General features: G+C 38.5%; 2 protein-coding genes across 6 annotated transcripts in view; one reads left to right on the top strand and one right to left on the bottom strand.

Annotated features, from left to right (window-relative positions):
• The window catches only part of slc6a20.L (solute carrier family 6 (proline IMINO transporter), member 20 L homeolog), a 49304-nt gene extending 44459 nt beyond the window's left edge, over positions 1-4845 (bottom strand). Inside the window, exon 1 of the mRNA XM_018267608.2 lies at positions 4715-4845. The gene's annotated coding sequence lies outside the window, so the exon portion shown is untranslated. The remainder of the gene's footprint in view (positions 1-4714) is intronic.
• limd1.L (LIM domains containing 1 L homeolog) overlaps positions 4789-14360 on the top strand; it is a 30919-nt gene continuing 21347 nt past the window's right edge. The window contains 4 exon segments of one of the 5 annotated variants that reach the window (NM_001096725.1): positions 10272-10819; positions 10821-10830; positions 10832-10836; positions 10838-11514. In NM_001096725.1, coding sequence (NP_001090194.1) covers positions 10272-10819; positions 10821-10830; positions 10832-10836; positions 10838-11514 — 1240 coding nt within the window. 5 annotated transcript variants of the gene reach the window in all.

Below are 14360 nucleotides of genomic sequence, written 5' to 3'. Positions count from 1 at the left end.
ATATGATATCAAATTTATATTAAGCCCCTGAGGCTTAAAGCTATGGGAAGACTAGATGGTAGTGATGTGGGGGTCACCTAAATCTGGACATGCACCCGACCCTAACAAGGCCCAGCGGCATCTGCCTCTAAACCAGTGCACTCTTTCATTTATATACCCTAGCCAGCCCAATGTGACATCACAGAAGGGAGCGGGGCACAGCCCGCGTGAGCATATAAAAGAGTATGCTCAGAAGCAGCAAAAGGTTGCGGGTAGGATGTATGTAGGCTGAAGTTCAGCCTGAACTTGGAGCCCAAAGACAGAGTGCGCAAGTTGGCCCGAACCAGCCTGTCCCGTGGGCTTCTGCCTGGCCAGCACATCGCTACTAGATGGAGCTCAATGAGTGAGATGTGGCATGGGTGAAGCTGGGTTCCTTCATTTGATTTGGGATTGCTCTATGGTAGCAGTGTATTAGACAGACGTCATCCACTACAGTAATGAATGAAATACTTCCCTGGAATCAGGTTCCCTGAGACCTGCTTATTAGGTATTATAGATGAGTCAGTGCCCCTACAAAAAACATGAACACTACTATGGTCCATTTTCTTCTATGCAAAAAAGTTAGTAATAATAAAATGGATGTTCCACTTCAACAATGGATTGATTTTATATATGGTGCATTGCCTCTAATCAAACTGATATACAATGCTAGTGGAACATTTGACAAACCATAGTTAGATGCTAACCCCCAAGCATTCTTACCAGATCAATGACCTGTACGTATTATATACTGTATATAACCTATAACTATGCTAAATGCCTCACTGTGCTTGGAATCGTCACTGTTCCTATGAAACAACTGTACACAGTCTCCATGTAAGCAGGACCGCCATCAGAAATCACAGGGCCCCATACGACACCGCAAGCCCCACCTACAGGTCTGCCCTCCCCAACCCACAGGTCCGCCCCCCACCACACAGTAAAAAAAAACAAAAAAAATATTGGTGGCTAGGGTGAATGTGAATAAAAAGATATTGGTGGTCAGGGACCCCATAAGAAAAACATTTGTGGCCACGGCCCCCCATTAAAAAATACTGGTGGCTAGGACCCCACATGAGAAAAAAAAATTGGTGGCCAGCCCCCCCACACACATATTATAAGAAAATTAAAGGGCCCCTTAAACATCCATGCCTTCCCAAAGTCAGCAGCTCTCACAAAGATGGGGGGCCCGGCTAATCAAGTAAGTGTGGCGTGGCCAGACCCCCCTTACCCTCGGGCCCCCTACAACTCTCCCCCCTGTCCCCCCCTGATGGCTGCCCTGCATGTAAGTGCTAATTTTATTTGTTCTTATCTTTTTGTTCTTCTCTTTTGTTTTGTTTTTTAAAATGAAAAATAAACATTTAAAAAAAACAAAAAACCTAAAGAGGTTTAATGGGTTCTGATTATTGCCTTGGGCTTACCTTTACTTTTTCAGTGAAACACATTTCAACCCAGTCTTCACATTACATGTTTTATGAAAAGTCAGTGTGATATTCACACACATCATTATCCCACCTTTATTATTTATTTTATTGTTATTTATACATTAATTAGAAGACAACTGAAATTTTTCTTCAGTGTGATTATTATTATTAACATTTAGGGCATATTTGTCATACAGTGTAAAAGCCAGGAAATGCTGTGCTGTGTAAAATAACTTGGGAATTTATCAAGGTGTGTGTTTTATTTCCCACTGCCCGAATGCCATTATATTACATCATTCAGACCTCACATAATCCATTCAAGTTATTGGGAATAATTAAAGCAGCAAATAAATTCCGGTGGAAAAAATATAAATAAAAACTTAATTGATAAACGCCATATCCCATAGCATTTTCAAACGGCTGCTTTGTTTACACCAGATTTTTCCACAGTCGAAAATCAATAAACAGCTTTATAATTATGCTACTTTTTTACACTGTGACGCCTGATGACGTGGTGTATTTGATCACAGTTTTTTTAAACAGCTTGATAAAAAGGCTTTTAGTATTTATATAACGCAAACATATTCCGCAGTGCTGTAAATAAATGGGTGTATACATTGAACCTACAGATTTCCATACAAAACTAATAAAGGTTACAAAAAGTATAGAGGGCCCTATGATTAAAGTGTCTATGCACAAAAGCACTTCTGGGACTCCACATGAGATGTAATTTCTAAATAGTTTCTGCATTTGTGCCTGTCTATTTTTCTGAAATTTGGCATATTCGCTCCCTGAGCTGTAAGGTCTTGGGCATTTGCACTCCATCCTCCATGTATATTTTGGTTGAATTAAATTGTTTTCAGGTTTTATTGTAATTAGGGGAAAGACCAAGACATAGTTGAAATAACACAGGCAAAGGTCAAAAGTAATGAACGAAAACATGACAGCAATGATTAACTACTTCTTGAACATTAAAAATATAGAAATATGGAAAGTCATCTCTCCAGAATAAAAAGTACTATACAACGGACTATGTTATAAGCTAGTGATATACTGAATCAGGAGATTAAAATTGACATCTCAAGTGGTGAAAGAGGAAATTGCAGTATGGTATGCCAATACAATTATAGCAATATGTTAGTAAATAATTGTATTTTCTTTTACCACATCTCCAAGTAGGCATTATTCTGTATCTGTGCTCTGCTACTCTCAATTTAAAGTATCTTTACTTCCACATGTCATTAAGTACCAAAATAAAACACCCTAAACCTAGTGAGATTGGAAGCCGGAATTGCAGTTTTGCTGATCAAATGCAGTTTTAGGGACAAAACAAGCAATCAACAGCTACGCAGAACTGAAAATGCAATAATATACAGGCAATAAAATATTTGTAGCTATAGCTACAAGCTATACAGTAAAAAATAATATAAAATGCATAAATCCATAAAAATTATCTGCAGATGTGTAATGATAACTGTGAATGTGTCTTAATGTAACAAGTGTGCATATTTGTAAATGTGTGACTAACATTGGACATGCATGTTCAAAATCCAGCAGAAGAGGCTGGAGGGATGCAGGATTGGGCAGAAGACTGCTAACTTGCTAAAATCCAGAGTGTGAAGACAACAGCAGACACATGGTTTACATGTATCTATTGTTGTCTGCGGCACGTGGGGTGACTTCAACCCGAACTTAATTACAATGGTCAGAAGCAATGTAAAAACTGTGACAATTCTATCGTTCACATGGCATAAAATAAGAAAAACAACTTGATAAATTTGTAATTTATTTTACACATCTTTTTACATTTTTTTCAACTAATTTTACACAGTATAATAAATATGCCCCTTGGTGTATCTCCACCAGAATTGTTCCAGTAGCACTGACCGGCACAGCTTTCACTTGTCAGTGCACACACCGGGCCAAAGAATGTCGATTTGCACAGATTTGGGCCAAAATTAGACCTGTGTGAAGGCAGTGTGGATGGCCACAGATTGGCAATATCTCCAGCATTTTTACACCAGCAAAAAAAACATCTTAAAAGAACATTCTTTTAATTCACTGGAAAATCACTGATTTTACCATAAGTTTCTGTCTAACACAAAAACACTGAATCAATAGGAAAAGTAGAATAAATTCCCAAATACTTCATAACATTAAAGTTATTAAGGATTTCTGGTGGAATGCAAGAAAACTTGAATAAAGTGTTGTTTAATCCTGAACATATTATGTTTGTAATTTCTACATATTTTCGTTGTAATGATGGACTGTATCCCCCCCCCCTTCTTTCTGTACCCTTCTCTTACTGGACAAAACTATTATCGTTCAACTATAAGTCTCAAGCAGAAAGTCCCTTTGAAAAACAGAATTTCATATTGCTTTGTATAATAGGTCAATAGATTTAGATATTTTCAGGGATTTTTTGTAATGCCCTCAGTACACTTTGATTTAGCTATTGATTTAGCTAGTCATTTTCAGGTTATAGTGCAGCTTAAGGGTAGGACTACATGGACGTTTCGGCACGATCCGACGCACTGCGACAAAAAGCCTACGACGTGTTGCTTTGGATCAACTATGCGACTTCATCCGACATCTCTATCTTTTACCTATTTCTGTCGCAGGCGTTTTGTCGCAGCACGTTGGATTGCACCGAAAACGTCCATGTAGTCCTACTCTTACTCTTCAGTATGTGCATGAAAGTTTTCTCATAGAAGTTCCTCTAGAAATTCTTAGGGCAGAGACACACGCTGCTATTTTGGGAGATTAGTCGCCCAGCGACAAATCGGTTCTTCTTCGGCGACTAATCGCCCAGAACTGCCTTCCTGCCGGCTAGAATGTAAATCATCGGCAGGATGGCACTCGGATCGCCTCGTGAGGTAACTTCAGAAAATGAAGTGTTTCTGAGTGCCACCCCGCTGGCGATTTACGTTCTAGCCGGCAATAAGGCAGTTCGGGTAGATTAGTCGTCCAAAGAAGCAATTTGTCAAGGGCGACTAATCTCCCGAAATAGCGTCTCTGCCCTTAACCTTGATGTTAAGCCATATTTTAATAGTAATTCACTTCTCCCATTTATTTGGTTGTTGTTTTTGTATAATGCGTTTTGAAATACATTGACAATTAAAAACAGTGCTTTCCCACCAATGAAAGAGTAAAATGCCCTGCCTGAATGTAGGGTCAATTTTAAAAATGCAGGGGGGGAGGGGCGACAGTAACCAGATACTTTTGTTAGCTTTAGAACTAAGAATGCCTTTCAGTAAAGAACAGCAGCTTACAGTTAGTTACTTATCACTAAGCTGCCACTCCTGCTCGTAATGATTTCCAGGCATCATCCACTCAAGCGGATAACGCTTCTCCTTCCGGCCTGATAGAGCTTAGGTGGCGCTGCTGCAGGCAAGGGAAATCGAACAAGAGGAGGTCCCTCCCACTGATTGCTCCGTTTACTTGCTTTCCCAGTCTCGACAGACTTTTTAACAGCAGGTAATTAGAAACATTCCATTTAAATAAAGCATGCTAGGAGGCTGGTTTTTAAACTTTAATGCGTTTTGTATTTTGAACTCATTCCTGACATCGTCACTTTATCATCTGACATAGTTAGGCCCCTGTGTGGTTCAGAATAGTTTGTCACCCTCCTAGAAGTGACAGGGATAAAGTGTTTCTCTTTTCCTCTTGATCGCCGTCTGACTGAGAATTAGGTTTCTTGTAGTAGAGCAACACATTGGAAAGGATCTTTTTAAACCTCTGAACTGAATGTTTGGCTTCATTTTTTGTGACGTTCCAGCAGAACACATGCGTGTTATTTTTATGTTAATTAGCTTGTTCTTTGGCTTTCTGTCTTGCAACATTTTCCCTCGTTCATACCTACCGACATTTTGGAAATAGAAGAGGGATATAAAGATTTGCTGCGCGGAGCTCAGCGAAATGTTTTTGATCACGCCCATTTATGTGGCCACACCCCCTAATTATAATGTTTATTTTACAAAATCCAGCATATTATGAACGTTTATGTGTTATTATAGTTTTGCTAATGAAGGCGAATTTCCCTTTAAGATACAAGTCACAGTTTCCCCAAGAAACCTGCTTATCTTAAATTGTTACAGTTTCTTTGCTTATCTTAAATTGTAACAAATCTATCGAAGTGCACCTGCCACATATTCTGGGCTATCAAAAGCCAATACATTTTTAGAAACAGTGTATCTTTTTCTGGCTGTTCAGTGCAGGAGATCAAAGACAAAGTCAGGACATTTCAGTAACAAACTGGGACTGGGTGGTTGAGCTGTCAAAATTGGGACTGTCCTGTGAAAAACCGGACAGTTGGGAGGTATGCATAATATATTTCCCTGATTTAACATAAGCAAAGATTTAACACCATCTTTTTTTTGGGTCCCTGAAAAATTAAAATGGGGTTTGGGGGCTTCTACTAAAAATACATACATCTATCAAGTTCAACATGCATATATAAATGAAACCTACCTAACTGCTAGTTTATCCAGAGAAAAGTGAAAAACAACATCTGAAACCTTTCCAGTTTGCTTTAGATGGGGGTCCTTGCACCCAAATCTTAAAAACCTGATTTTGTGATGAATACAGAGCTGTCTGTTTTCAACTCTGTATTCATGAGGGAGGGGATGGTCATTTAAGAAAAGGGGACAGAAAGTGCAAAGAAACAGGCACTAGCTATATGTTTTTGTAATTTGCACCCTACCCTACTGAGAGCGCCCACACAGGCAGGTCCTTTCACTTGAAAAAGAAGTGTAATCAGATAACAGCTCCCTATTACAAGATAACAACTGCCTGGCAGTTCTAAGAACAATACTCAATAGTAAAAATCCATGTCCCACTGAGACTCCTTCAGTTACATTGAGAAGGAAAAACAGCAGCCTGCCAGAAAAGCATTTCTCTCCTAAAGTGCAGGCACATGTCACATGACTGGGGCAGCTGGGAAATTGACAAAATGTCTAGCCCCATGTCAGATTTCAAAATTGAATAAAAAAATCTGTTTGCTCTTTTGAGAAATGGGTTTCAGTGCAGAAGTCTGCTGGAGTAGCACTATTAACTGGTGCGTTTTGAAAAAAACATGTTTTCCGGTGACAGGATCCCTTTAAACTATAAAGAATATTGGCAGGAAAATAATTGTCTGTGTGGGGGAGAAAAATAAATAAATGTGTGCCTCCCTAACCCCTCTGCACTAAAATAACTGTCAACAAACATAGCACACAGTCCAACCAGCTTCAGTATGGAAACTTCAACTCTGCGCATGATATGGGGGGGGGGGCAGAGCAGCAACAGAGAGGAGCTTAGCAGTAGGGGAATCAGCCAGGCGTTGTGTCTGGCCGGGCCCCTGGCCAAAACAGAAGCTATGCATATTATAACCTCTTCAGGGTGACTCTCCTGTGACTACACAAGTATAATATGTTACTGTTAACACAAACCAGGGGTTGATACAGATGGAGTTTCCCATAAGTCCCTTATGGTAAAATGGTAACAATTTTATGGAAATTTTGGGAAATAAAATAGATTGTTTTCATACTCCTCCCAGTCTGAAGCATTACTTAAAGGGTTACCTCTTTTCAGTTAGAGTCAACCCAGATACTTGGAAATGGTAGGCACCTTCCCCTTCCATCACAGGCTCAATGAAGAGATACTTAGATATTGCTGCCACCTTTCAGGTCACTGTGGCCTCACTGCTAAAGATATATGGGGGCTGGTCTGTGCAGGAAGCCTGGTTAGTGGGACATTTATAACCACAGGGGTCATTTATAACCCCTGGACAATTTTGCACCTGGGCAGGAACCATGGCAACCGGATGTTTGTTTTCATTCTATAACCTACAGCTGGCTAAGAAAAGCAAATCACTCATTGGTTGGTATAGGTTACTGCCCAGGTGCAAATTTGCCCAGTGATTATAAATGAGCCCCAGAGACTGGCAATTCCACCTCACTTGCGCAATTTTTCTCCTGGTATAGGGAGCCAAGAACCATAAAAACCTTCCTTCATTGCCTTTTTACTATCATGTCCACAGCCATAGCCCAAAGTTTACAAAATTAACCCTTTCAGTGGCCCATATTGTGCACACAAATATAACACTATCTGTAAATGTGGTGTTGTACTCTGTCCTTTCTTGAAACAGAGGACACTCCCTTTTACTTGGACACTGCCCTGGCAGGTTACAACTTCAGACTCACAAGTTAGGGAGAACCAGGGGGCACTTAATGTGTTCTGCACATTTAAAATCTGGCACAAGGTTTAGATCACAGCAATGAACTAGATACAATTCATTGATTAAGGAGCACTAAGTGATGCAAATTTGCTCCTCGTAGTGCTCTAGCACTTGCGAATGGGTATTTTGTAAATTACCCTTTGTTTCTTGCTAGCATAGAAATAGCTGCATAAATTCTATGATACACTTATTCCTGTTCCTCGCTCTTTACATGCTTTATAATTTTAAATAATTAAGTGTAACACTGTCAACCGACCTGCCCCTTACACAGGAAATTATGGCATTTCCAGTTTCCTGCCACCTGACAACAGCATAATTGCTGTAGCTGGGACCTAAGAACTGCAAAAATGCTGTTTCAGCTTCAAACCTTTTGCCTCCCCCATCTGTTTAGAAGGCTTTCAAATACAAAACATCCTATGTTTAAAAAAATAGTGAATAAAAAGCCTTCTCTTTGAGTTTATGAAGCCCTGAAGCCAGTTTTGTGAAAATACTGTGCAAAAAACAGTGATCCTTAATTAAAAAAATATCACCAATTTTTTTTTTTTTTTTTTTTACAGTGGGGATTTAATTGCAGCCCCTTCATAAATGGAGTAAAATATGATGATTAGGAAGCATAAAATAGATAACGTTAAATTCACTGTTTGTTAAACAGTTTTGCTTCACTGTTTTTCCAGCATAAATAATTTTACACAGCATGATTAATAGGCCTCATACATAAATACGTAAATCGTACACGTAAAATGAAAATTCTTCATTCGTATATTTGAAACTAGCACAAGGTGGCAGTGTTGCATTTCAACAATGAATACTTTTACTAGCAACAAAGAACATTTATCCACCCTCTCAGTGGTTTCCACTTGGTTTGCAGTGAAATATTTCTGATTTGTGTATCAGCTGCTGTTACTTCCTGTTTACTTAGCTGTTAAAACTGGCAGCTAGAAAAGGCACCTCCTTCGTAGGCGAGGTAATGCGGCCTCTCTCTGAGCTCTGACGTTCGTCCTAAGACACGTGAGTATACTTAAAAGTTTTCATTACTTTTGTTTTGTGATATTAAGCTGTAATACAAAAATGTGCTGTATAAAGCTGTATGCTAAAGTTATGTTATGTTCTGGGGTGTGCACTAAAGAAAGCAACTCATTTTTTTGTTTCATAAGATGGCGTGTTCCACTGCCTACAGTTCCAACAAATGCAAAAACTGGATGTGTGCAATAACCAGAACTTTACGACTTGAACTGTGATTTCAAGCATTTTTTTTCAAGCTGATCCGCTGAAAGTATATGCACTCGCAGGCACAGCAGCAGCCTGGGTGCAGACATGGAGTGGATTTTGGCATGAAAATGCATTCTCTGTGACAAAATCTGCTTCGTCTGTCTGCATCAACAGGCACTGTGGTGGCCTGGGTGCAGACACACAGAGTAGATTTTGTCACACAAACGTGAGTGCCATTTTCATGCCAAAATCCAGTATGGTAGAGACCAGCAGATCATGTGGCACTAATCTTTGCCAAGTTTCCTTAGCCTTCTACTATGCTAATGTGTAGCTTTAAAGCTACTGCCAGAATGGGCTGATTCTCAGCAAACGTATAAACGCAGTCCAAGTTTCAGCTGATTTACTGTCCTCTGCTTTCTCCTGTGTTAGCACTGACAGGACACACAGATCAGATTTTGTTGTGGAAAACAGTAATTATGCTTATAGTAGTTTATATACATACTGAGAATCAGCTCTAAGCAGTAGCCTAAAGTTTTTTACCATAAAATTTTTTTTTTCGTGATTTATTATACCCCGAGCAAAAAGTCAGAAAATACTCCATCTTCAACCTGTTGAGGTCCTGTAGAAGTCTATGGCAGAGGTCATATTTGCAGTTTGAAGATATTATGGTTTGTGCTGGGTTTCGTACAATAATCCGAACATTTTGGGCTTTTCACAAAAAACTGGGCTTTTCACAAAAAAGTTGTGGCTTTCATGCACCAATGTGCAAAAGTTGTGATTTTTCCTGAACAGATTTTTCTGTGGTTTTTTAATGATAAATAAGGGTAAATCATGGATCCCAGTTTGGTCGGACTTTTTTTATTTAAAACATCAGATTTTAAAAGATAACCCCCTATGATTTCAGCCTGAAGAGCACACAAGCACTTTTTGCTCAAAATATGCATTTCTGTAATAACACTGAGTGGCGCAGAGCACATTCACATTTAAAGCAGCAGTAAACCCCCTTGTGAAACATGAGTTCAATAAAAAATAACGTGTGTCAAACCTGCTTTTTACCTACTGTTTTAATCACAGAAAATACATGGTTTATGTTATTTCTTGACAATGTATTTATTCAAAAAGTTGCACCTGCAATATCATGTTTTTAAATTCTTGTTTTACAGGTGCTGTAAAAATATCCTATAAATGAAATCTAATCTTGTACGTTAGTGAAAGATTTGCTGACATGCATATAAAGAAATCGGATTCATTCTAGTAGATGTTCAAAGCTATGATATTTGAACTATCAAACTTTCCTGACAAAAAGTAACTGTTTATCATTTGGATACCAGCTACAGAATTATTTTGCCGTTAAACAGTTTAACATTTTTTTTACAAAAAATCTTTATCAACTTTCCTTAAATATGGATACATATGATGAACTAAGCCTGGAAGCAAGCAAATTCATACAAGATTTGACTTTATATGAGGCGTCTAAAGATGGACTTTTTCGCGTGGATAAGGGACTAAGTAACAACCCTGAATTTGAAGAGACAAAAAGGATATTTGCTGCCAAGATGGCAAAAATTCATCTTCAGAATCAGCAGAAAAGTATTCCAGACACTGGCATAAGTGAAGGTAATGGTTTAACTCACCAGTACAATTATTCATTGCCTAAAAGCGTAGAAGAAGGCCCAGTCATCTATAATGGTCTATCTAATTCTTCAGTAGGTCCATCTGATTACAAAACATACAGAGAGTCTTATAAAGGTAAACCTGATATTGATTCTGCTGATAGATCTGAAGAGTCTGTGTTCAAACATGACAGTGAAATCATGTTACCTAGTCCACTTGGTAAAGTTGGCAATACTATTCCCACTCAACAGTTTACTTCTAAGAAAGCTATCAGTCCAAGTATTGAGAGCTTGGAAAGAGAAAGAACAATAAAGAACAATATTACTGGCTTCGAAAAATTACAGATTAATGTAAATTCTTCATCAATGAAAAACTGCAAGCCACATCAAAACTCAAGACATGGTGAGGTTGAAGATACCATGGCAGAGAATTTCACTGAAAACAAGACACCTTTTAAGCAATGTTCAGCTTTAATTTCATCATCAGTTATTTTTGGAGATGATACTCATACAAACATTCCACAGAAGAAGTTGTTTAACTTGCCATCGCCAAGCTCTATTAATACGCAGAACAATTCTGATGATGTATATCTGTCTAAAACAAATGCTGCAAAGGAGTTTCATGGGGAGCAGAGAGGGTTATGTAGTACTAATTCTCTTGGTTTTGGAAACTCAAATGATGTCATAAGTGCTTCATACTGTGTCGGATATAATGATAATTTCCCTGGTGAGATAAAACAGAAGCAATCACCTCATTATACATTTCATTCTGGACACAGCTCTGTTGACGAACAGCCACAGGCCATTCCTTTTTGTTGTAAAGACTCCTCAGGACAAGGGCCGGCCTCCACCATAGATTCTGACCATACGGATATATTGCAAGATAGCTCTGCACTGATGAAAATAAAACTACCCTGTCAGACTCTTTCTCAGAGTTCAAAACAAGGGTCATCTAAAGCTGAAAAAAAACTTGAAGCTATAACAAGGCATGTAGAGCAGGAAATGGATGCCCATAACAAGGCTGATTATTTTGGTAAGTACCTCCATGTTAAAATGTCATTTTTTTGGTGATTTCTGAACTTTTACTAAAATAGTTGTAATGCTAAAAAGAAAGTTTTTCCTCAAAGCAAAATTATTGCTGGAAAAAATAACTTTTTGCCCGTTTTGTGGTTTTGAAATAAGGTTTTCACTAAACATGGCAACATTTGAAATTGACAGTCACATTGTACTACCTGACTCACATAAGCACAATCAAAACAAAGCAGCAGACTTTTTAGACGGCCTCTCTGTATTGAGATGCTCTGTATCCCACAGGCTGCAGATAAGTGAAGGGAGCTTTTTTATACAGCCGACTGCTGCTTTGTTTTTGATTGTTCTCATACAAGTCATGAAGTTACGTTTGTTTAGTTTTATCTTCAGAAGTTCTGTTTTGTGAAAGATATAACAAGAACCATATATATGCAACTGTGTGGAAAATGTTTAAATGTAAAACTGTTTAAACTAAAATCCTTGTAGCTTAGCCTGCCCCATTATAGCTCAACCTCTGATTCTAAAGTCACTTACTTTTCTGCTCCTGTTGTTCTTCTGGATTATATGTGGTGAGTTATGAGTTTGGTAAATTAAGGCTGCATGCGATGGAGCACTTTCTAATATTATAAGGCTGCTTTTATTTTGTGGAAATGTTACAATTCTATAATTTGGTTCCTGACTAGCTCAGAATCTGTGTGAGACTAGGGCCATTAGAGATTAGTAAATGCATGCTTTTATCATACCTTGTAAATAGCAACATCATCCTAGAGTAACCTAAGGGTTCTACAGTATAATACAAATCATTTAAACCAATTTACTTAGATTTATACAATTACAAAGTTTACATGCATTGAAATGTAATTAGTAATTAATACAGATGATTACTAGAATACATGGCAGCACAGAAACCAGTGCAACTAGCATCACAATTAATAACCAGTCTTATAGCATCAGCTAATATTACAAAAAAAACTCATTTTCTGCTTTATAGTTTGCAACAACCCCTAAGCTTTGCTTTTCAACAACTGCTCAGAGCCTACTAAGCATGTGATCAGGGGCGCTCTCCCAATGAGACATGCTGAGGCACTCGCCTCAGGCGGCAGCCCCCCTGGTTGCTTCTGGTAACTAAGAGCCGAATTTCAACCCGGAAATTCCAGCTCTTCTAGTGCAGAGAGCACAATTGCGCTCTCTACACTAGCGACCTGGACCCGTCTGGCGCTAAAGGTGAGAGGGGGGGCGCAAAAACTAAGGCCGCCTCGGGCAGCAAATTGGGCAGGATCGCCCCTGCATGTGATGACACTTTCCAAGATGGTGAACCCTTTTACAAGTTCTGGATCATTGCTGCTATTGAGAAGGTTGGTGCAATAATTTTATTATATAAAATATGGTATTTTTAGCCATATTCACTTTTAGGGTTTAGTTATCTTTGGGCATTGCGTGTTTTTCTTTTTTTGTGCTACAGATAAATTATATACAGTTGGAGGGTATATACGTCCGTATCCCATTCTGTAGCTACCAATTCATACAATTTACTAATTTGGCTAGATTTCGGGGAAAAGCTCTGAATTGTGTGACATGAAAATTATATATTGCACTATACTGGAATGTTCTAAGTTACTTTTTTCTAATAAGCAGCATGACTTACTATTTACGAATTTACTAATTTACTAATAATATATCTTTATCTTTGCACTAAATACAAATATATATGTTGCTTGCAGGCATGGGGTAGTAACATGAATTGTTACTTTATAATTTTATAACCATTTTCCTCTTCTCCTTTTTTTGTACCCCGGTCTTTTCTGCCGCCCTCTTACATTTTGCTTTGCCCTTTATCTGTTCTCTTCTTTTTTTAACTTTTGTTCTGTGCTCCACGTTTTTCTTCTCTTCTCATAGTCTTCAATGCCATCTTTTGCTGTTTTTGTCCTCCCTTTATCTCCAACCCTCCCATCTGCATTTAAGTTTGTGGTTCTCGTTCCTTTGTAGCCTGCCTTCCTTCTTTTCGGTTATTGAAAAGTTAATCCTGTCTCTTGTTGTTTTGTTTTTTTTAACTCTCAATATTTCTCACCTTTATTCACCTATCCACCCCTAACATTTTTTGCTTATTTCTTTCCTTCTATTTCCTACTACTCTCTGCTATTTTTGTCCTTATTGTTTTCTACCAGCTCTGGTTTCCTTTCTCTGTAATGTTCTTTCCAAATACTTTTCCACTCTCTGTGCCCCCCAATTTCATGTGCCCCCCTTTTTCTTTTCATGTGCTGTCCTTAGATGAAAGAAGAGAAGAGTAGATGATTCAGAGCAAAACAGATCATGTATTAATGTGGCTTTGTTAGTTAAACAATGGGTGTTGAGAAGGTCACAAATGGCAAGTGGGAAGAAGGAAGTTGGAGTTGGAATATCAATACGATTAGAAACAGTAGAGTAACGAAAATGCTTTGAGCAATGGGACAGAAAAACAAGAATGAATATAAATTGGTATGGAGCAGGACCCAGGGGTTTGAAGAGAGACATCTCCTGCAGACAGTAAAAGTAGGAAAATATTCACATTTGTGAATTGGAAATAACTAGAGGACAAAGGTCTTGCAAGTAGTTGTAATTCATAGCTGGAGTATGTAGATTGAAGTAGGGAGGAAGATATGTAAATAGGAGGGTTAAAGAAAGTGACTACCTTAGGGAGCACTGTGCCTGCAAGTAGCACACATGTGATTACTTTTGCCATTGCTTTTTTACTAGTAGGTAAATTAGCCCTATGTCCAGGATTTTAGGGGGCGCAATGCTGCCCAACCACACCCACATTGGTTCAGAAACACTGGGGATGCACATGAGATACACAAGTTTTTTAAATTTCCT

Source organism: Xenopus laevis, chromosome 6L, assembly GCF_017654675.1.
Source record: "Xenopus laevis strain J_2021 chromosome 6L, Xenopus_laevis_v10.1, whole genome shotgun sequence".
Taxonomy (NCBI): domain Eukaryota; kingdom Metazoa; phylum Chordata; class Amphibia; order Anura; family Pipidae; genus Xenopus; species Xenopus laevis.
Note: the sequence above shows the minus strand (reverse complement) of the source record. Positions and strands in the feature narration are given on the sequence as shown.